This window comes from Nothoprocta perdicaria, unplaced genomic scaffold, assembly GCF_003342845.1.
Source record: "Nothoprocta perdicaria isolate Ctin4 unplaced genomic scaffold, notPer1 scaffold_460, whole genome shotgun sequence".
NCBI lineage: Eukaryota > Metazoa > Chordata > Aves > Tinamiformes > Tinamidae > Nothoprocta > Nothoprocta perdicaria.
Window position 1 is genome coordinate 150,734 of NW_020455711.1, and position 23,962 is coordinate 174,695.

General features: G+C 53.1%; 1 protein-coding gene across 1 annotated transcript in view; it reads right to left on the reverse strand.

Annotated features, from left to right (window-relative positions):
• The window catches only part of NFAM1 (NFAT activating protein with ITAM motif 1), a 29,964-nt gene that overhangs the window by 5,858 nt on the left and 144 nt on the right, over positions 1 to 23,962 (reverse strand). Inside the window, exons 2-4 of the mRNA XM_026046934.1 lie at positions 4,875 to 5,251; positions 3,954 to 4,063; positions 1,610 to 1,711 (exon numbers count right to left, since the gene is read on the reverse strand). Of these exons, the coding sequence (XP_025902719.1) occupies positions 1,610 to 1,711; positions 3,954 to 4,063; positions 4,875 to 5,251 (589 nt within the window). The remainder of the gene's footprint in view (positions 1 to 1,609; positions 1,712 to 3,953; positions 4,064 to 4,874; positions 5,252 to 23,962) is intronic.

Here is a 23,962-nt window from a genome sequence, read left to right on the forward strand (position 1 = left end):
GCTCACGGCGCTGCCCGCGGGCGGCGGGAGCCTCCGTGGCACCGGCGCCGGGGCTGCCGCGAGCGCCGGGCGCAGCCGCTCGCTGGCACCGCTCGTGGCGGCGGCTGCTCTGCTGGCGCGTTATGTGAGCCTTCGCSGAGGCCTCCTGAACAGAACAACATGATGAAACATGTAATTAAGATGGAGCTAAGGATGCATGACGAGGCCGACTGAGCGAGAAATGGATTTGATTTTTTTTTTTTGTCTCCTTGCAGAAATCATCCACTTCAGCAGGGAACTACCCATTCTGATTTTTAAAAGCCTGAATTAAAAATAAATTGCTCGATATAAATGAAAAGGTTTATAACCTGCAACCTCCTTTACCCAAAGCATTGCTTTTCACCTGGAATAAACACATCCCGTATGATATAYAGTGCTTTCTCCTAAACCCCTCTGTGCCAAAAATGTAAGGGCAACACAACAGTGCCTCCCACCCATCAAGTAAGCAGGAGAAGGGGGCAGGCCCATCCTTTTGTTCGCATCTGCCCCCTCTCAGATCTCCCYGCTGGCTTGGCAGGGCTCTGCTCCTCTCTGTGGTACATTCCCCAGAGCTTTGCTTTGTTTAGTTTAAATGATTCATGCAGGAGAGCTTAGAGGTTTTCCTCAGAGAGGTTTTTCCAGCCCTTATAGACCTCACAGTCAGAGAGGTTTGCTAATATTCCTCCTCTGCTCACTTTCATTCTGTTTTTCCTCACTTGTCCCACAGAGCATTTGGGAAAAAAAATCCTTTCTTTCTTAGTGGAGCAGCCCTCCTCAGGGAGGAAAAGGAGAGAAAAAGAATCCATTTTCAAGGGAGCTGGATGGGTTGTAAATAAGATTAGAGGTCATGGCTACTTGAGGTAGCTGAAGCTGGGGCCAGACGCTTCAGGAGAGGCCCTCCAATCCCATTACCTGTGGCACTGCTGCCACGGGGTTCCGGGGGTCGGAATGGCCGCTGTCCCCCAGGCTGGGGAATGGAAAAAGGAGATTGTCTGGATTCCAAGCGATGAAAAGGGAAACGCTCCAAAACAGAGACTCCCTTCCCTCTCCTGTAGTCCTTGGACTTCAGTGGYCCAAGACACTGACACCGGTGAAGGTTGCAGTCCTGCTAAGTGTCTCAGTGCTACTAAAACTCTGGAGAAATGAGCAGCAGTTTTAAACAGCTTRGGTTGTTGAGGGAGAACATCTCTCCCTGCCCTGTCCCTGAGCCATCATTCTCCAGCTGGGAAGGATGTGTCCTGGAGGCACTGCACCGTGTGAAGTGGGGCTGGGACACATCTCTTCCTTCCTGGCCTTGGGAGAGCCCTCTATGTTCCCCTGGAGCCCTCGCTGGCCCTGCACTTGCCACTTGGCCTGACAGGCTCTGGGGCCACCAGTGTGATGGGGATGGAGACCTGCAATGTGGGCAGTCCTGCAGCTGAGCAGGGCACAGCACAGGATCAAAGCCATTAGTACTAGGCCCGTATACCAGTATTGCTTATGTTTCAAATACTGATATTATATTAGCTTGTCTGCGCCACGGCAGGTCAAGGAGATGAAGGGCTGTACAGTGATGCGAACACAAGGGATGCAGGGCGAGTTTCATACTCACGTCATAGATGGGAGTAGCTGGAGCGGGGCTGGGTGAAGGGGGTTGAGCTTCCACATTGTGCCTCAAGATATTGAGGAGCCGGTTCCTTCCAGGACACAGTACCTGCTCGGGACAAGACACCAAAGGACAGATTTGGAGAAAATCACCATCTCCCCAAAGGTGGAATGAATGTCAGTGTGACAGGAGACCCGGCCATGCACAGCAGTGACGTAGGAGTAAAGCAGCCCTCTGTGCAGAGTACGACGGGGAATGCACAGAGGCAAAATGCAGTCCCTTTGCTCAGGACCTSTCTAGGAAGCTGCTGCTGCTGCCCTGAGTAGAGAAGAGCACAACATGAGCATTAATGGCAACATACAGGCCATGGCACTCTCACATGCAAGTCCAACATGGAGKTGAAGGTCTTTTCCCCTGCAACGTTTCTTGCATCAGATGAGTTTTCCCCAAACATGCTCCAGTCACACCTGAGTAAGGATAAGCCCTGCACAGCAAGCAGAACAGGCAGGCAAGGCAGAAGGCTGTTCTAAGCATCTTTGTTCTAATTCAGAAAAGAAGTGGGATGATTATATTCACATCACATGAAAACGACAAACTGCTTTCCAGTCCATTAGTAACTAAGGAGGATGCTAAATAACTTCTCTTAAAGATAAACATTTTAAAATCAGCAGGTCTGAGCAAGCTGTGGTGAGAAATATGTGCTCTGTTCTGCAGGGGGGGAAATGTAATGACTGCAATGACTCTCCAGGCCCCAAAGAGAGCCCGGCGGTCTGAGCCTTGCTGGGGCACCTCCAAACCTAGCAGTGTCAGGCAGCAAGTCGTGACAGGGCCTCCCTCCTCATCCCCATGGAGATGCTCTCTAGGCAAGCAGAGACGGGGCTTGTTTCCAACGGAGTCGCCCTGCTGCTTGCGCTGCCTCCCGCTGCCGCGAAGYGCCCGCAAGGCGAGCGGGGTCTTGCGAGGAGCGTCCCGGCAAGGCTGCCAGCTCTGCTCTCGGCGGAGTGCCTCTGGAGCCAGGGCACTGCCCCACGAACGAGGCCCCACGTATAAATACCAGCAGCAGGGTTGCTGCTGTGCTGGCAGAGAGCAGCTTGAGTAAGTAGTGTGGATACGATAGCTAGAAAACAAAATCCCCAAGTTCAGCTCTAAAAGACATTGGGTTTATTTTAAGCCAGTCTTGAGATYTCTGTGAGGGCGCAAAGGATGCTCTATTGAAAGCTTGGTGCAGCACGAGAAGCAATAGGTTTTGCCCAGGCAACAGGAATTGTTGGAACAGTGTCACTACTTCTAATTTATTTCCACGGGGCCTTGTCTCATACCAACCTTYCAGCCCCACTCTTGCCTCTTCTCCTGCTCTCCATGTCCTCTCCTCCCAGCTCCGGCTTGTGCTCAGCAATTCGTTCCAAACTCCACAACCTTACCCAGCTGGTCCCAGTCTGTGCTGCTGGTCTGCTCCCCTGCGGATCCTTCTCCCTCCAGTCTTAACACCCTTGTCCAAGATCTAGTGCTCTCCAGGCTCAAAGAATCACAGATTCCCTGAGGTTGGAGGCACCTCTGGCGGTCATGTAGTCCTACCCCTCGCTCAAAGCAGAGTCAACATGAACAGGTTGCTCCTCAGGCCCTTGTCTCACTCTTACTTTCCAGTTAGTTRGGGTCCCTATGCAGGCTGCACTGGGATCCTTTTCTCAACCTTCCTCTCCCAGCCTGTCTCTTAATGCTTCCTGCGACCAACACCTGTCCAAGGGTCTAGTGACCATCTTCTCCACCCGTTGGCCTGGTTTCCCTTGTGGTACCCAAGCCACGATGCAGAAAGGCGCTGCACAGCCTCACTGCAAACAGGTCGTGTCACTGGCACTGGTGCAACCCCCATCTCCAAGAAGGATTAAGTAGAGGGAAAATCCCRTCCTTCCCTTATCCCCACCAGCGCCGCCACACACTTGGGCAGCAGGGAGGCAGCACACAGCGGCGCTGCCCGAGGGGCAGGTGCCACAGCCGAGGACGCGCGGGCTGCGCACGGCGCGGCTGCTGCACCGGCGCCGGGCCAGCGCGGAGCCCGTGCGGTCGCTTGTCCTGCTTCAAATTCTTGCTCCTAAACAGAGCACGGCAGAGCCAAAATGCTTACTGGAGTTTTTTCAAAGGGACAAATCAATGTCTTGTTTTGCCTTTCGGTAATCTTCTTTTCTCAGAAAGACTTAACTTAAAAAAAAAAGAAAATAAACTTGAGGGAGACACCCAGCATGGAAAATTTCAGCGTGGGGAGTTCCAATTTGGACAAGTTAGAAGCAAGTGAAATAATAAATTCCTAGAAAAGGTCACGTGAGATATTGCCTTTCATTTGGTAGTGACTTGCCTTTCTTTTCCACAGTAGCAGACCTGTTCCAGTGATGCTCAAGGCAGCAAAGATAGCGGTAAATGTAATGAGAATTTCCCACCTGTAAGAGGTCTGTATGTAACCTGCATCTGTGGGAAACAAAAAAGGCAAAAGATTCATAGCATAAGTGGAAGTAAGTTGCATTTTTAATTCTGTCTAGAAGTCATACGATAAAATACAGAACCAGTGAAGAGGAGGTGACCACAAATGCACACATGCCTCAAAACAAAAACAGAGTCTGACTGAACTAGAGAGTAGGGAGCAGATGGAGAATCACACGAAGGAGACAGGGTATTAGCAGCTACCCTTTTTTTAGCTTTTTTTGCAGCTACACTCCATGTATCAGTTTAAAGGGAGGTGAAGTGAATATGGGAGCCAAAAATGGTGGTGGTGAGAGCCTGGCAAAGGTGACAGGGGGCAAAAACASATGGTGGAGAGTAGAGGCCACACGCTCAGGCCGGGTGGGTACTGCCAGCAGCCCCTGACCAGTGTGGCAAAGCCCTTTGGTCACAGCTTTTCACATCTACCCTTGCTAAGAAGTCCAGACCACACTGTGGTCTGCCAGGACACTGCCACTAAAAGCACCCTATGAACCTGGGCCCAGGGTCCCTGCTTAGACCCTGGGTTTCAGGCTGGTGTTCCCAACAGGCCGTTTCAGGGCAGATACAACTACTGCACCTTTATACCCCCACCTGTAAAGCGGGAATTGTGGCACAGGGACTCAGTGTAGAGCCCGTGATCTCTGCTGGCATTAAGCACCAGACACTATTACTGCTCCCACCGGACTTGAAAGCTTGTTTGGGCGGAGGAAAAGAAGAGCAAACATGATGTTTCCCTAGCAAGATCCAGTTGAATTTTAACCATTCATCCTTCCTTTCTCTTTTTTTTTTTTTCACTTACCTGTAGCAAGGACAAATACTCCCGCTCCAGTTTTCACGATGTCACTCCATTTGACCTCACAGTAATACGTGCCAGTGAAAGAGGTGCTTTCAAGCGGTCTGGTTTCTTGGCTGTAAGATCGGGTAGTGGTGTGATTTTCTTCTCCAGGAGGGATGGGGATCTCTAATAGCTTTTTATCGATGAATGTTTTCTTGCCCACTGAGTTAATCCAGTAATAGAAGATGGAAAATTTGGTGTATTTCATCTTGTAAGGGAAGGTCACCTCGCAGGGGATGGATATTGCTTCCCTGAGCAGCGCAACCCGGATTGGAGGTCTCTGCTGTACGCTGACCTCTCCCCCTGCAAGGGTGATAATTGTTAGCAGCCACCTGGCATCACTGTAAGTCAGATCAAACTTTTATTGTCCCAAAGCCCCCAGCAGCAATCACATGGTAAATACAAGCATATGCTCAAGAGCCAGCACCCACTCCGCAGCATGTGGCGTTGGCCCTCGTCAGAGCATGAGTGATGCAGAGCACATGGCCCGTGTGATCTGTCCCAGCTCTTGGGTAATGGCTGTGTGAGCTGAGCTCCTCTGCTGCAAGCACAGGCTTCCCCTTTTTCCCCGTGAGCTCCTCTGTACAATATAGAAAGACCAGAAGGGCAGCTGGAAGCGGGCAGACTCTGCAGTGACTACATTTGCAGCTGGTGAGGCTGGAAAGAGATTTTCCAGGGCAAACGCTAGCTGGCCCCTCTCTGTAACGGGGCCGCTGCTGGGGTCATGTGCCCGCACGGGCGGCCGCTCCGAGCGAGCGCAGGTCTGGGGTGCACGGCGGGGGTATCCGTGGGGCCGCGTGTCTCTGAAGCGCAAGCGAGGAAGGAAATTGCATGTTCTGCAGCGGGGCCAGCGCCGAGACTCGGAGAATAGGGTACAGCTCAGCCACCTCAAACTTCTGCTGCTCTAAATGGACAGCAAGGCGAAAGACCAGATGCCACATGCAGCAGCAATCCGCAGAGGGCCACAGGTTTCAAGTACCTATGTGTGACTAACCCTGGGCAGAGACGGGAGATCGTGCCCTCCGGCTGCTTCCTGCTTACACAGTTGAGCTGAATCTATCACTGCAGCTCAGCAGACAGCAATGCAGGCAGTTGCAAGAGAGGMTGAAGAAGCATTGAAGGGGAACCCCATAATTCACTCTCTATTTCATTTACTAAAAGGAAAAAAACAGCTAAGAGTGTGTCACTGGCTAGAGAGGAGCCTGAGGTGTCGCAGCCAAATCTGTGTTTAGCACTATTCAGCTTCTGGATCTATGTATTTAGCAGCTGGCCTAACACCACGTAGAAAGCAACTCAAGAGGCAGTGTACCCAAAGCAGTGGAACAACAGAGGGAGGGCACAGCCACTGTCCAGAAAGCACTTCAGGAAAGTAACACCAGTTAAGTCAAAACCCCTGCAGATGGCACAGCCAGGGAGGGCAGCCTCTGAGTAAAGCACTAGTCCAGGTTCTATCACTAGGAAAGGACTCTTAGCTAGCAAAGCAATGGACCTACAACACAGTGCTAAGAGACAGGTGTGCTCACTGTGAATGCACTCCCATGCAGATTGGGGACTGTATAAATGAAAATAAAGTAGCAGAGCCCTGCCAACACTGTCGGTGTGATAACCCAGGTTGTCTCTTTTCACAGAATCACAGACTGGCTGAGGTTGGAAGGGACCTCTAGAGATCATCTAGTCCAACCCCCTGCTCCAGCAGGGACACCCAGAGCACGGGGCACAGGGCGGCATCCAGGCGGGTTTGGAAGATCTCCAGAGAAGGAGACTCCACAGCCTCCCTGGGCAGCCTGTGCCAGGGCTCTGGCACCCTCACAGGAAAGAAGCTGTTCTTTGGGGCCTTGTTTTCTCAGATATGATCATGTGTCCTTCTCTTTCTCATCTCCACCCAGCAGCACATACACGAAAATATGAATATAGCTTTTTATATATATATATATCTCAGGCATTGCAAAGCACTGAAGTAAGAAAGCAGGGGAGAGATCTATCTTCTTACGGTATCCCAGGAGCTTGGGAAGAACATGGCAGGGAAAAAGCCAAACCATTTCACTCGGGTTATATAACCCTTCTCCCSCGTTCCCCCTTTTCTGAGGATTCTCTCTGGAAACTTTGAAATGCTTAGAAGACAGAAATAGCAGCAGTGTGCAAACTCCTAGAGGGGCTCTCTGGAAATTAGCAAAAGAAAGCAGCTGGAAACGCTCTAATATGCACAAATGTGAGAGTAAACAAAAGGAATAAAAAATGCTTCTTTACCTCCGTACCGAAGCCACCAAAGAAACAGGAAGATGACTTTTAGATTAGAGGCCATGATAGGGTCACAGGCAGTAAGAGAACGACCAGATATAAAGATCCAAAAAGAAAAAAAAAAAAAAAAAAAAAAAAAAAAAAAGAAGGTTTTTGTCAGGTATTTCCGCAAGCGCGAAGCTGTTTGATCCGCTCCTGTTTGTAACGGGCCGGGCGGATTGGACACCCGCTGCTTTTGGCAAGCGGTCGCTGGCAGATGCAGCCTCTTCTGCTTTTCTGCGAGACTCCTCCCCGCGCCGGGCTTCATCTCTCCGAGCTGCTGTGTCCGTGTTGCACCTACCCGCGGGCGGCCGGGGAGGAGGAGATGGGAGCTCCTCAGCGCACTGAGCTTCGTCTTCCAGCGCCTGGGAAACGTCACATGTGCTTAAAGCCAACGTTGTGGCCTCGCGCCGCGACTGCCGCCCTCCAAGATGGCACAGGGCGGGAAGAAATGTGCTCGGACTGATGGAGTTTGCTCATGAGGCCATTTGAGATGAACAAGGTCAAAGGCACTCACTGATTCCACTGAGTTTGGACAGCAGATAAGCTTAAAAGTGGTATATTGGGCATTTTTCACCCAGCTTTGCGCCCAGCTTTGTTTTCCTAGTTGTTATGGGACAGCAATTCCTGATTAGGTCCCTGAATGGACCATCTAAATTTTGGAATAAGAACCTTACTTCAAACTATCTCACCTGAGTGGTTTGTTTACAAGTGGAAGCTCCTGAGCAGTCCTGCAGCGTGTGGGCTCATGGCAGAACAGTCCCATCAAACTGGCTCTTCATGCGAGTACTCAAGAGCAGGATCCCCTGTCCTGCCTGCAAAACGGAGAACCAGCACCTGCCGTTCAGAGGAACGGTCCTGCTCTACCTCTTACAGCAGAAAACGTCTCTCCACAGCCAACTCCTCCTCTGGATCACTTGGGAGGAAGGGGCTCATATTCCAGGGCTGAGAGCACCCACGCAGGGAATTCGCCCATAACAGCTGCAATGTTTCGGATTTGTGCCACGCTTTGCACTGCCCGCAAGCCCTAAAGAGGTCTATTGTGGGGACATGTAAGGAGAGCCCTTTGAAGAAGAAAGCCCTCTCTTTGCGGGATGATCCTACCGCTTACGGAGAGGTTTTGATTTCAGAGAAAGCCTGTTCTTAGCTGAGACATCTGCATTGTAACAGCTGAGCAGTGTCTAATTCAGAAAAACAACRCTCATATCAGAGAGGTCTTCTCTCCAGCTTTCTCCTTTCAAAATCACCGCCTCCGTTGAGTTGTTTTATCACTGGAGTGCCTGTATGAGCAAGGTTTGCAACAASCAGCCCTTGGCTCCCAGCATCTTTCCTGCTCCCCAGCCTAGGCCGAGCCCTCGGGAGGAACAGGTCCCTGGTGCAGGGGGCAGCGCCCATCTGCGGCCGCTGYGGCCCCTGCGCCCCGAGACGGCCCCGCTACCTTGCTGAGAGCCCCAGCAGATGGGGAGAGGCGCAAGCGGCTCCGTGCAGCCCCACGGGGCCGTGGCAGCAGCTGCGCCCCCCCGGGGAAGGCTTAGCTCAGATTAGCCAGAACGAAYGGCTCTCCCCCAGACGTGCTGATGGGAGCTGCACGGCCTGGGTCTCAGCTGGAAACGGCTCCTCGCCCGTCTTAAGGCTGAGCAGCAGGACAAGCAAGAGCGGTAACAAGACACTTGGGGCCCACTTGGTATTTGAGATCTGTAGGCGCAGATCAGGTGGCGGTGGCGCCGGGGGCTGCGGGGTCACGATGCYGCTCGGCAGCATCTCTGAGGCCTGAGCTGCATCTCAGGATACCCGGGGGAGGGAGGGGAAAGCGGCAGGGCTCCGTATCCTCCCACAGAAGAGCAGCGAGGGCTTCCTGAGCCCTAACACCACCTGCATCCCGTGGCACCGCGCGGCTTTGCAACGTCCAGCACTGATGTATTTCCAGTGCTGCTCCTGTCACTGATGTGTTTCAACTGTTATCGGCATTTATCTGCTTCAGGAATTCGGAGTGATAAGTGGATTAAGTGCGGTAGGTTTGGAGGGCTGTTAGGTCAACATCCTCTTTCTGTCCTTTCCCTCCTCTTCCTATAAACAAACCCATTGCCATTCTAAATGCCAAGGCCTAGAAATACCACTGCTTGGAATTAAGAAAATACATAGATCTAGCATTTCAAAAGAGATCACACATAAGACTCAGCTGTGGGATTAGATGCACACCAGGCCAGAAATACATTCACTGCTGGAATTTGCTATGGTAGAGCCTGCTGAAAAGAAATGGCTTTGAAATGACTACCCAGCAGCTATTTAACTGCAAGACAGGATGACATTCTGTTCCTCAGAGCCCAGAAAGCGCCTGAATCTTTTAATGTTAAATCCTAATTCAATTTGGTTTGGGAATTTTAGAGAGAGATTTAACCTTAAAGACATAAATGGGAGTTAAGATGAGAAAAACCAGTGGAGTCCAGTAACCAGTGGGGCTCGACTGTCCCTTTCCGAAACTTTGGTGGAACTTAGCAAGGACACATGTGCCAAAGGGTATAAATTACAAAGGTGATAGAGGAGAGGCTGCTTTATGACCTTCAGCCATAGAGACAGGGTATGGCCCCGTGTGCCACTGGGCCCCATGCACGATGTGCAGGGAATGGCCTGCCCAGCTGTGCCTCGGGCGCAGCACACGCTGGCCGGGCTCTKCACGGCTCCCTCCTTCCTCTGAACGTCGAGCACTTCCCGAGACTAAATATAGGACTGGGCCAGGTGCTAGCAACAGTTTCAGCCTGTCGCTGGAAAGCGGCCATTTATTTCACTCCAGCGCTATTAAAAGCCTGTGATAGTGGCCAGCATTCCCAACCGGGAGGAAAAGCACATTGTTCTGGCATTCAGGAACAACAACAAGTTGGTGCGAGTGCTGAACCGACCAGAATTGCCTGCTCGCAGCTGTGGCCAACGCACACCCACAAGCAAACGCAYCCGCACGCACGTGCCCGCACATGCCCCCCCCAGCCAGCTCCACGGAGAGTGTTTTATTTATCCAAACAAAAAGAGCGCTGCTAGCCAAGGCGAAAGCAGCACTGCGGAGACCACAACAAAGCCTCTCTGTTGCCAAAGCGTTTAACGCCACAACCATCCAGAAGAGAAGCAWTGCTTGGCGCAGGGAAGAGCTGCAGCAGCTCCACGAGCCTCGCTGCAGAGCCTGCCCGAGAGCATTTCAGAGCATTCCCCAGCACAGCAGCTCTGGATTTGCTGCCTTGTCAGAAAGCAGCTCAATCCCCCATGGCTAGAAAAGCAGCCAGCGGCAACACGTGCACCTCTAAGGATTCACAATCTCTTTGACTCCTCTAACCCCAGCCTCTGTGGCGTACAATTTCCCTCTGGCTGCTGGTAAGAGCAATAGGAGAGCCAGTACAAGCAGGGCTGTACTTCTGCCAGCGTTTTTACCACCGTTCTGTGTCGAGTGGCTCTCAGCAGGGCTGGATGCTGCTGAGGTGAAAACTGCCAATGCCCTCTCTGCATTTCTACCAGCTGAGCTGCTCTAGGGAAGAAAACAATCAGCAACTAGAAGGGAAACCAGGGGAAGAAAGGTGTTGACACTGCCATAGGGAAGGGAGGAGGCGCTTTTTAATTCCCTTCCACCAACAAAATAAGCCTGCCTCAGAAACCACCYTGCTTCTGTTCTTTCTCTGTTCATCTCCTGGGATGAGTCTTGGGGACTCAATTATCATCGCATGCCTGGTGCACTCTCGGGGGCTCATGCTTGGTCCCTGTGCTGCAGCCTCACAGCATTCCCCTCTAGCAATCTCTCGCAGGCTGGCAGGCAGCCGGGKTCTGTCCCTAAGGATTTCTTTGACTCCTCAGGCTCACATCTGCCAGGAAAATTTCCACCTGGCCTGGCCCCAGAGCCCACAGGCTTGTGAGAAACATGGGGAGGAGAGGGGAAGGCAGAAGCAAAATGCCTTCCTCTCATGCTATAGCCTTCACCCTAGAAATACAGGAGGTCACTGTGGAGAGCACCAGTGTCCAGCTAAGCACTGTCCATATGGTTCTTGGTCTTATATGCACGCTTCCGTTGGCTCCTCCAGTTGAGCACCCTTCACTGAAGCAGCCAAGTCGAGTATTGCCTTTCCCCTACCAAGCAACCATGACAGGGTGAAGAGCTGCCTACGGGGAGGTCAGCAGCACGCTCCCCCGGCACGTCCTGCGCCATGCTGAATGAATCCCTGSCTCCCCTTGGCCGCCTGGTGATTAGGCAGAGCAAAGGCTGGTGTTCGGGGTCCTGCCACACTGCCGAGGGGCATCTGGGTGGCCGAGTCACCTTGCTGGAGGCGCCGTAAAGCCGGCCACACTCCATCTTGTTTTGCGAGCACGTGTGGGGAAGTTTCCAAGGGGAAAGGACGGGCGGGACAGTTAAACGAAAGCGGAGCAACCGCCCTGCACCTGCTAGCGCTGCTCAGAGTGCACCAGCACCAGGGCAGACCCTTGCTGGTGTCGCCAGAACTGTGCGCACCAACAGTGGAGCACCAGGGGCGGGGGAGCCGCCTCCATGGAGGGCACCCGAGGCGCCCCGGGGCGCTGCAGGACAGRGGTGCCCAGGACGCCCCTTGCGGGGCCGTTACCCGCTCGCGCCCTCACCCACAAGATGGCGCCGCAGCCCTGGCCGCGCGCGCGCCTCCTTCCCGCCGCCATGGTCGAGCACAGCCAAGGGCTGCGGCCGCTCGTCCATCGGCGCCCGGGTCCCCCGGCCGGCCGTGGGGCCGTGGGAGGCAGCGCCGCGGGGGCCRCCCCCGCTACCCGCCCTCCCACTGTACACACTGCTGGAGCTGAGGGCAAGGCTGCCATCATCCATCTGTCTCGCCCGTGTTCCAGAAAGCCCGAGGGGGTTATTCCTGGGAAGCGCAATCTTGCCCCCGGCCTTGCCTCCCGCAAGCGCTTGGGGCGCGAGGCGCCCGCGCCTGGCAGGTGTTCGCTCCCGCTCCCCGGAGCCGCCGACACCTGCCTCGTGGTGCCCCGCAGCGCTGGCGAGCGGGCCGCGAGGCCGGCTCCTAGGGACGCAGTGGCACGTGGAGATCTCAGCGCGCATTCAGCAGTTAAATAAATAAATAAATAAATAAATAAATAAATAAATAGATAGATAGATAGATAGATAGATAGATAAATAGATAAATAAATAAATAAATCGGCGAGGGAATGAAAAGCGCACTCAAAGCTTTCATGATCACAGAGAACAGCCTGCATGTTTGTTCAGCGCCTATGTAAACATGCAGTGGCCAGAAGAGAAAGAACGTGATCTTTTTTCTTTCTTAATTTGCAGATTGTAAGCTTGTCTCATGATCTTTGAGCACTTGGGGCTCAGAATGCCACAGACAGTGAAAGAGAAGTGAGAAACAAGCGAAATACCCACAGAAACCAAGGAAACTCCACTGTGACTCCTCTCCCTTTCCTCCACGTGCTCCATCGCCGCCTGCCACTGCTCTCTGACCCCTTTCGGTACCTCACATCACTGGAGGAGGGCTTTGTATTTCACATTCAAAGCTCTGCTAGAACAGAGCATCTCTGCTCAGCAGCACCAGCACTGTAACCCCAGAGAAAACGAGCACGACTAGAATCCATTTAAAGCAAAATTAATGCTAATTAGCTGTAATCAACAACACGAAGAACAACATTTACTCAGCAAGCTGTAGATACTGCAGTAGTGGCCYGCCTGTGAGGCGAGAGCAGGCACAAGATGGGATATGGCAGAGGAAAATAAGCCGTAACTGCCGGCTGCGGCAGACGCGCTCTAGCAAAGCACGACGTGGTTGTTGGAAGGCATCGCCGCTCCTCGCTACCCAGCCGCCTTCTCAGCCTCCCTCCGCTGCCAGAGGTGACTGGCCCTGCAGCATGAACCTGTAATCCACTCCTCGCTCACATACAACCCAGCTCGGCTGCGCCGTCCTCAGCAGCCGTTCCAAGGCACCCTGGTCACAGACCAGGCAGCTGAGTCACTTCTGCTCAGCCACCGGGGGCAGCAGCCTCCAGACGCAGGGAGCGGAGGGCAGCGCTGCCTCTGGGCGCCCTGGATGCTTTGCCAGGGCCTGCCTCTCGGAAGCGGCCCTCCCACGCACAGGGCGCTCTGGAAACTCTTGCCAGTGCTGGTAAGGAGCGAAGTTTTACTATGAATGGTGTTTCTCAGCTTGCAGAGGCCTTCTAGCACAGAGTGTGGGCCCCTGGCCCTTCTCAAGGTGCAGAAGGCGAGAAAACAGAGATGACCTGTATGCTGAGTTTTCCTGGGAAAGCATTTTATGTACTTTCCAYGACAAGTGAAGCCCAGGCCCCTATTCTGCAGAGCCCTGCTCAGAATTGCCAGCCCTAGCCAGCAGCGCTGTGCTTGCCTGCCTCGGCAGGCCCAGGGGCTGCACGTAGCCCGGCACAGGCGCTGCAACGGAGGCAGGCTCAGATCCGTGCACTCCCCGTCCCCGTGCGCTGTGGCACCCTGGGGTCTGCTCTGCACGGCCATGCCCAGCACCCCGCCAGCCCCCGGGGGAGTACGAGGGCATGAGCCAGCCCCACAGCACTGCCACGGCCGCCGCATGGATCATGGTGCCCAGCTGGGCCCACACGAGCTTCCTCACATCATCAGCAGAGAGGCTGGCAGCCCAGTGCCATTGTTAGAGAAGGGCATGCTGCCAAGAGCCCGCAGCCTCGGTGTGTAAAACATGAACTCCTCAGCACAACCTTATCTTCAGGGGTGTAAATCACTCCTTGCAAACCCGTCTCTGAGCGACTGGCTGAACGACATCTCTGYGGAGAGAGCGGGGGTGGCAGGGCAGGGGGGTTTGGCAGGGGGCTGCATCCCRCACTGGGCACGGGGAGAGGATTATGTCGAACAAGATAATAGAGGCTGCGAGGGAGCCGCGCAGCCCATTCCTGCCAACGACAGCCTCGCCAGATGGCCCTGCTGGCCTCGTCTACCCAGCAAAGCTGCTTTGGCCTCAGCAAGCCCCGCTGTGAGCCAGGCGGCCGTGCCAGGCTCTGCTCCCCGCACCAGCACCAGCCTGGCAAGGTGCAGCCGCTAATTGCAGGTACCACAGGGGGACGAGCTCTTTCGCTCCCCTGCCTCTGGCACACGTGGGCCCTTTCCCAGCTCCTCCCCTCGCTTTTCTCTGTTTCTTTCTCTCAATATCTTTCCTGCTCTTTTATTCTTCATTTTTTTTTTCTTTTTCCCCTAGCTGAGGCCTTATCTTTGGCYGCACAACCTCTGTGAACTTTCCAGTTAAGGGTGCAGGTCGGGTATGACCTGCAGCGCCRCAGCAGCCGCCTCCGGAACAGTGAGGCTCCCACTGGAAGCACAAGCAGCCCCTCACACACTTCAGAGCACCACTCCTTTCCTCATGTATGCAGGGCCTCTGCTGACTCCAGGGAGGAAGGCTGAGGGGATTAAGTAGYTAAGTATCTCACTGGCAACTGAATATGGCTTTTTCTTTTCTTCTTCTTCTTCTTTTTTTTTTTTTCCTATTAATTCCCCAACTTTGCTTTCACTGTGAACTGTGGAGAATATACAGGCTGATACGTCTGTTTTAGCAAACTCTCCTAGGGTGGAAAAACCGCATTTAGCCACCAGACCCTGTTTGGGGTCCAAACTAAATAAACCATCCTGGCTAAAGCACTTTGCTGGAACAATTGTCTCTTTGCTAGGATTTTTTGCCAATGTAGAAATGTGTTTCATTCTCTCTTCCCCGYGCTTCAGCTTCCCACCCCTCATCTATGCTCCTTGCTGACAGGCCTATAGGACAAAGAAGTGTAGCTCTGGCCCGATGCAAGAGGATCATCACCAAGTCATGATGTTTTATTTCTTTTTTTTTTTCCTTTGTCCAGATTTCTGCCTGCAATTAGAGAGGAACAACGAGAACACAGCTTAAAAGCATGAAAGCACCGGCGAAGCCTCTTCCTAGCAGGCAGCACAGGCGCGTGCGGGAGGCCGTGTGCTTCCTACGCGCACAGGCCAGCCAAGGAGCAAAGGGCAGAGCGCTGCGGGCCGACTTGGGCAGCAGCACAAGCAGCCGAGGCTGCCCAGGGCCGGGGGGAGCCCTGCAAGTGGTTTGCTGAACCTCTCTGTGTGCCTGGGGCTTGAGATCGGGGCCAGAGCACGCTCAAGCCCTTCAGCAAAACAGGGCGCTCCAGCTTGAAGGACTGTGCTGTGTTAGATGTAGATCTGTGTTTGATGTACAAATAGGAAACGTGAAAAGCCCTAGAGTGCGAGAGGAAGCGTGGCCTGCCTGCACAGAGAAATAATTCACTGAGAACAAGCGCATGGAAATGGGACCATGCAAATACCGAGGTGGGGCTCAACCCCCTATTCCCCAGCCTGTATCTCCAAAGAGCACTCACACTTGCTCTTTATGTGTATAAATACACACATTTGTGTATGCATGTCATATATTTGTACATGTACACAGCATAGCTACTCATATTTTGTGTGGTTTTGGTTCATTAAGGCAGCCCCCACCCCAGGTGCCCCCTGGCCCTGGTAGCCCCCTGTGCTGCAGCTGGACCTCCAGCTTCTGCCCCACACTGTTCTCCACACACTGGGCACATCCTTCTCCACCCCGCTACAGTTGTCTTTATTATCTCTGCCCAGCTGTGGTTTATAAGCTGTTCAAATCTTTTCTAGGAACAGATAGAGATCACAATTACCCAGAATCCAAAAACGCAGACAGCTGAAATGTGGTTAGACTCTGCCCTACTTTCATTGAGTTAAGAGGAAGGCTCTCTATTGAGGGGTGCAGGGAGGAGGGGAGAGGAGCAGCGGACAGAAGGAGAAAAGAGAAAGACCCCTGCGAGCAAAGCACCCGCCCCCCTTCCCTCCCTCCCTCCCACCCCGAGGAGCAAATGTGACCCCTGAAAGCCTCCTGCATCTGCTCAAACCACATGGCCCCCGCGGCCTGGGAGCTGCTGGGGAGCAGAGCGCAGCTTTATGGCGCTGTGAAGCCTGCGAAAGAGGCTCTGGTGCATCATAACCCTTCACAAAGCTAGGCCTAGTGCTATGCTGAACTGGGGCAGGCTGATGATGGGAATGCAGGGAGCACTGCAGACCAAGAAGGAGAAATGCCCTGGCAGTGCTTTTAGCATCCCCACCCTCACCGGTAGCTTTCCCCATGCAAAGCTGCTCAGAGGCCAGGGCTGGGGAGCCGCACAGTGGAAGGGCGGTCTGGGACTTCCCTGCTGTGAGAAATCCCCTGCCGGGAAGTCCACGCTGCTGCAGAGCGGCCACGGGGCTGCCCTGAGCCTCCAAGGTGAGCGCTGCCCCACTGYACCTTCGGCCTCCTCCAAAGCCAACAGCTGAGGCATCTGCAGTGACCTTGGGTGGATGCAGCTGAAATAACTTGGAAGACCTGTTTTTCCTTCTCTTCGTGGTCCCCTCCCACCAGAGCAAACTGCAAAGCTTTGGGAGCAGGGATGTGTTGTTTCCAAACACGCTCTGCCCAGGGTATGATTTTGATAATCTTGTGCTTTTCTTACAAACTTCCATGGTGTTCACAGGGGTGCAGGGCTCCCACTGACATGAGCCATTATTTACCTCCAGCTCTGCGACACTTTCTGAACTGGAGAGTATTTGCTGATTCCATCATTATTACCCCAGTTATGGAACAGTACATAGACAGGCAAGCCCCTAGCAACCATTAATATTTTAAGGGTTGCTTAATTCTGCTTGGAAGTTCAAGTTTCAGAGCAAACCTCAGAGCAGCAGCCATGCATTTTTGCTGGTGTCCTCACTGGTGGGAGCGACAGTGAGAAATTCAGGGGAAGCCTTTGCTGTAGTCAAGGCCCATGACGATATCATCTGAAAGATGATACAGTCTAATATCATTACAGTATTTATTAATACCATTTACATAGATTGACGTGATTCTGCGAAAGGAGGAAAGAGAGAACACCAGTAAATACACTATGTTGTCCAGCAAGAAGTTTTTCATCCTATTGAAAAGCTTTATTAGAAAGAATGATGAGAATGATAATAACAAGGCACTATAATTATACCTGATCCTTCTATAATCTCCCTCTCCACAGAGTTCAGGAGCACTTTGCTGCTATTAGTGGATTTGAACGGATCCATCTGGATAACATATGACTGGTTTGTTTGCATGGCTTATTTGAGGCACTGCAGCACGTACATGAGAGCTGCAGTCCTATCCGGCCTATTCCGCAGCCTGTGAGAGCAGGAGGAGATCCTGGATCCTGTTCTCTACCTCCYCTTTTCCAGAGGCCCCATCCATGGAGAGCTCTTCACAGAAGCCCCACGAGCAAAGGAACCATCCTCCCTTTCCACCCAGCCTGGCACCACAGATTGCAGGATATAGCTTAGAGGCTGCAACATCTGGATTGGCACCTGTATTATTTTCGGCATGAGATTCAGTGGGCCCCAGTAGGACCCTGGATGCACCCAAAGGTCTAGCTGCAAGGACCTGTTGCACTGACACCCACCCTGTGCTGCCAGAAGAGCTGCCACCTGCTAGGGTGAAGTTTCTACATGAGGGGGGCCTGCTGCATGTGTGAGTTCAGAGCATGCCCTAGCACAGGGAAAGCACAAGGTTTTCTGGCACCTTGTTGGTCTCAGAGAGCTGGGGTTATTTGCAATGGCAGCTCGGGTGCAATAACACAGGCAGGCTCCAAGTACAGCTCCTTTCCATCACAGTGTTTAGTTGGGTAAGAAACTTCCCCAAAGTCAGAGAAACTCCTGGGGGCAAAGCTGAGCACTTGCTACCTCACTGTGCCAGGGCCAGGAGAAAAGGCATACAACTCTATTTCACTCTATGTTTAAAAACAATATTATAAAAATGAGATTTTTCAAATTAATAAAAGCATGATATCAACAAAAAAAATCCCTATTTTCAGTCTGAAATGTACATCAAGCTGTCACTAACTTACAGCTCAGAGAAGAGTGCTTTCAGATTGAATCCCCATAAAACTTAACAAACATGAGTTGCTGAATTCTCTGGGGCTCTGGCTATTACTGCTTTGTAAAGGAAAAGAAAATGTTTCTTTCCTCCTGTGAATTGGAGCAAGGACTTGTACTGTACCTGGAAGCCAGGCGTGGAGCAGCCAGGCCGCTTCCCTTTCTGCTGCCTTCCCACCTCCAGCACAGACAGGTGGCATTTCCAGAGCCTGCCCAAGGCTGGGGATGCATTTTCCTGAATGAGCTRAAAAGCAACTGTCAGCTCTGCATTAAGTTTTTCCCAAGCCTCCTTTTGCCTTTTAGAAATATTATACCAAATTTCCATGCTTTCATTCACTTAGAGCCTTCAGAGCCATCTCTGTTTACCTCTGTTTCGTTTTTGAAAGTCAAACCCCCAATGGACATAAGCTCTCAAGTCACTTTTGGAGACTGCTGTCTTGTCTGTAAGTGCTTTGTTTGTGATCCTCTCCACTCCTTCAGGCTGTTGTTTATGAGCTCAAAGGCATCTATGTTTGGGCTAATCATGCCCAACGCCAGCAGTTCTCCCAGCGTGATTTGTTGCTCACACCAGTGGGAGCATGGTTTGTTTTGATTAGGTTTATTGTGGAAAACCCACATTTGCTAACATCAGCCTGACAAAAGGGTGGGCCTGTTCCCACCAACTGTTAYTGCAACAGGAACAACAGTCTGGTCACTGATTTCAAGGGCATCAGGGACCAGTGCAAAGATCCAGAGACCTAAATTAGTACRTTGGAAAGCCAGGTAGTGCTGAAGCCCCTCCAAATTCTCCTTTAAAAGAGCGCACATGAAGTCATTTGCTCTGGGTCRGATGAAAGAAATGGAGACCTAGGAGCTGCCCCTCATGTGTGGTATTTCCCGTTTCCTCGTGCTCAGCTTTTCTGAAGCTCTGCAGGTCCCTTCCAAAGTGAAGGGGGRCTCGACCGCCACCCCTGTGACCGACACAGCTGAGCAGTGCCGTTTCAGCTGTCACCCGGGCTGATGCTGGCCTCAGCGGATGGCCTCAGCTGAGAAGTCAGGCTCTTTCCCTCCTTCCTGACGAGGATGTGTTCCTCCTTAGCCTGTGCTGGTGCTCGCCTCCAGATCAGACTGATCTCCCTGTTTTTGTGCTCATAAAAGCCAAGAGGAAGCGGCCACAGGCTGCGCTGCCACTGCAGAGGCTGGAATCAAGGCAGCACTGGAGCACGCAGGAGCACACGGTCCATGCGCTTCACAACCTCACGGCAACATGGGGCCAGCCTGGTTCTCTCAAAGTAAGCCAGCATGGACGTTGGCAGCTTAGATGCACAAGTGGCGTTCAGCATATGTAGCCTCTGCTGAGAAGCTGGATAAATTTGCCTGTTCTACTCTTCGTGCCATTCAGACATGGAAACGGCATAGCTATACATTACATGAAGAAATATCTCCTTTTGTTTGTTTTGTGTCTGGCACTCATGGAATCATGGCTGGAAAAGACCGTTAAGATCATTGAGCCCAAAAGGAAGCCCTTCAACACCAAGCCTGTTAAACCATGTCTCTGAGCGCCTCATCTGCACGTTTCTTGAACCCCACAGGGACGGTGGCTCTACCACTGCCCTGRGCAGCCTGTTCCAGTGTTTCACCACTCTTGCCGTGCAGAACATTTTCCTCATATCTAACCTGAACCTCCTCTGGCACAACTTGAGGCCATTTCCTCTTGTCCTGTCACTAGTTGTTTTGCAGAAGAGATCGATCCCTGCCTCGCTGCAACCTCCTTTCAGGTCATTGCAAAGAGCGATGAGGTCTCCCCTGAGCCTCCTTTTCTGCAGACTAAATAACCCCAGCTCCCTCAGCCGCCCCTCGTAAGGTCTGTGCTCCAGCCCCTTCACTAGCTTCGTTGCCCTTCTCTGGACATGCTGCAGCACCTCCATGTCTGTCTTGTGATGAGGGACCCAAAACTGAACTCAGGGTTCGAGGTGCAGCCCCCCCCAGTGCCCAGTACAGGGGGATGATCCCTTCCCTGCTCCTCCTGGCTACACTGATCCAAGCCAGGAGGCCGCTGGCCTTCTTAGCCTCCTGGGCACCCTCATGTTCAACCGGCATTTTCATCCTCAAGTATTTCATCCTTGTTCTTGTGTAGAAACAGACTCAGGCAGTCAGTCACCTACTCCATGCCACTTAGGCTTTGTAGACCTCTGTCAGAGAGATCTCAGTCGTCTCTTTTCCCGGCTGGAGAGTCCTAGTCTACCGAGGCAGCCCTTACACAGGATCTTACCGTTTGGAAGTATTCCGCTTTGCCTGAATCAAAACCGGCAGCTTTGCCAACCCCAGCTGAGATCAGAGGGCGGCGAGGAGCGCGCCAAGACCCAGACGGCTCTGCGGGGAGGCAGCGGGAGCCGCRGAGCGGCCCTGCGCGGCTCCCGCTCCCCTGACACCTGCGCTGCCTTTGACTGCCGCCCGCAGCAGCCCTGCTTTGCACGAGGSAAAGGCCGAGCACAGAGAGCGTCGCCGAGCGCCATTTTAACAACGCAAGTAAGGCCGAACATCCAAGGAACTGGTGCAAAGGGAACTCCGTTAGAGAAACCCTCACGTTCCACTCACTGGTTATCCTCGTAAATTAAGGTTTTTAGGACATTCAAAGGATAATGATGCAAATAGGTAGCTTGGGAGGGACATCAGGGTAAGAGGCCAGGGCTGGGCCGCCATGGGGTGTTCACAGGTTTTGCTGTGGGGCTTGCCTGCATAGGAGGAGCTCAGCTCCAAATGGYGAGATTGCCTAAATGTTAATAAACCTTTTGAAACGCGTTTGCACACACTTGTGTTTTTCAGGGAATTTTGCCCCACTGAGGCAGATCCATAATGGAATACAGGCCCTTATGTCAGGGGTAATCATGTGTTATTACGAGAGCTGCTGGCTGTGGGGCCCCTCCTGTGCGCACACATGGGTGCATATGGAAGTGATTAACTTATTAAGCTCCAGCGGAGGATTTTGGGAAGTTAACCGGCGAGTCTCCGGAGCACGGCCAAAGGACAGCTTTGGGGGGAGCGCATTAAGAGCAGTTTCCTGCTGGATGCCTGTGCCGTGTTGGAGCTGAAATACAAGCTCTTTGCAACCTGGTAGAGGAAACCTCTCTCACAAGGACTAAACTTTTCAACTCTGGCTGTTAGGAAGAACAGTTGAAAAAAACCATCTGCAAGCCTGTGTAAGTTTCCTCGACACACTGAAATGAGTCAGCTGCAGAAATGTATAACATAACATATAAAAATGCAAACAATTTTCTCCTATTCCCTGAATGGTGCTCAAGAGGTTCTGAGGAAGTTTGTAATTTCTTTATAAGCCTCTTTAGGAGCCACCAAAAGAAATGTTTGGATTCAGGCCACTAGGACCTGCTCCTACATGGAAGAGGTCTAATTCAGAGTAGGGTGTTTGAAGTGAGGGCCTCACACTCACCAACAGCAGCAATAGACCTTAGTTTGAAGTCACTCCCCTGAAGTAAACGCTTACATTTTAATTCAGTACATTAAATATATATATCTTTTTTTCCAAAATCCAAGCAGAAACCAGCACCATTCTCTGTAAAATCTGCCACATCCAAATCACTGTCACACTCTTTTCCTCCTCAAATTGGGTTCTTTGCTTGCACTGGTCCTGATCACTGAAAAGGGACCTCTCCTCTGGAGCAATGCAGAGAGTCACCCATAATGCGCTTTAAACCTTCCTAATATAACAATCCTTGGCAGTCACTCACTGCATTTCATCCACAGATCTCAAATCGATTCGCTACAGCCCTGCATGGAATTGACTTACTTGTACAACAGACACAAGCACTTGCTGTGCAATTAAAAAAAAAAAAGGCACAAAACCCAGCAGATTTCATTAACATCCAACCAGTCCACACTCCCCATGCCTCCCTTTGCGTGATTTTATTTCCTCGCACACGATCCTGCCCCCGAATGCCGCCRTGCCGCAGCCCTCGGCATGCAGCCGCGATGTGCACGCGCAGCCAAACGCGAGCGGGTCACGGCCGGGTCAGGGCAGGCCGCTTCGAAGGCTCTTCCCTCAGCAAGTTGTAGCGGCTGCCATAAAACAGGARCATTCCTGCGCTCGGTGATAAACGTGAACGACATTAGCCCATTCCCCCCTGCTCCCTTCCCAACCCTCCCCGTCCCGCGTTTCTGGAGGAGATGTGGGAAGACGGCCAAMATGCCTCGGATACGACATCTCCAGCGGAGGAGTGAGAAGACGGAGACGGTGCCTGGGATGGCAGGTCCCAGCGCCCTCCTGGAGCGGGGCTAGATGCCTCCTCCAGCCGAGGAAGGGGCTGGGGGCCTGGCGCGCACCTGGACACGCAGCAAGGCGGCCCAGCTCGCAAAGGAGGCAAGAAGAGCGGTGTTGCCTTTTCCGGGGCACGGCGCCACCTGCCAGGCCTCGCTGCGATCCCGGGAGCACGCGGCCGCTCCGGCACGCGGCTCCTGGCACCCAGCCCAGCCTTCCCGCCGGAGGTGGCTCCGCAGCCACAGCCTCCGCAGCATGCGCGACCTTTCGCGCCGCCTCCCCTCCGTAGCGCGTCCCACCCCTGCGCTGAGCTGACGGAGGCTCATGGAGTCCCTCGGGCACACAGGCACCTCCACAGGTCCCCAGCCCAACCTCCTGCTCAAAGCGGGGCCAGCTACAAGGCCTGGCCAAGTTGCTCGGAGTTTCCCCCATTCTGCTCTTGAAAATTGGTGAGTAAGGAGGCTGCGTGACCTCTCTGGCAGCCTGCCCCACTGCCGGACTGTCCTCCTGGGGAAAACAGTGCCTCCTTATACCCCTCTACCCTTCTTCCATCTTAGGCTGTTGCGCCTTGTTCTCCCACTTGCACTATTGCGAGAGCCTGGCGCCCTGCTGCCCTCCTCCAGGCCAGTGGGGCTGCTGCAGGTGCCCTGAGGCCTCCTCCTCYCCAGGCTGAGCTCCCCCAGCCTCTCCTCACGGGCTGAGTGGCTTGACCTGGCTCCAGCTGTCTGCAGCATCGTGGCTGCCTTGGTGTCTCCAAGACCCCAAGGCCTCGGGCTGTAGAGTTTGAAGAAGGCTGCTTCAGGAGCTGGAAATGCTCCTAACCCTGAGGAAGGGGCTTTCCTGAGTAGGGGATGCACATGGTTCTTCTCCTGGGGTCAGTCAATCCAGAGACAGGCCCTGAGCAATGCAGTGAGGAGTAACACTGGGCATCCCTCACRCGGGGCATCACAACCCAGTTCAGGTGTCCAAAGGCTCCAGTTCGACACCTTTAATGTACTTCAATGTACCTTCAATGTTAGCCATGCTAACCCTGGGAATAAGCTGCTTGCCCTGCTCCTGCCAGAGACTCCTGCTCTGCCAGCAAGCAGCCCCATACCTGTGCCTCAGCTGCCAGGCCCTGGCCCCATGGCACTAAACGATCCCGGCTCACACTTTTGCTCCGGGCTGAAACCTGCGGGAGCGGCAGCTGGAGCGCCCTGCCTCTGCCCTCCCTGACCACCACGGCTGTCGCCCACGTGCGATCCACTCCGATCAGGAGCCCATGCCCCAGACTCGACGCCAGGCCCCTTGCTGGGGGCTGCGCCAGAGGCCCCCAGGGAAGAATCCAGAGTGACTAAGCTCAGCTCCTGTCAGGACCCACAGCCGGTATCACTCTCTTCTCTAACCACACACTTCAGCTCCTCAGGTAAGAATACCTGAGGCCGAGAGCAAATGAATACCTCCAAACTGAGCAGGAACAGCTCTCTGCACATATCTTTCTTCCTCCCTTGTAACTCTGAAGGACTGACTGCTTTGCATGGGCGATGGAAGCAGGCCTCTCCATTCTCCCAGGAAACAGGGTGGATCCGAGTCACGCATCCCATTTTCCAGCAGCAGAACATGCAAAATGTCTTT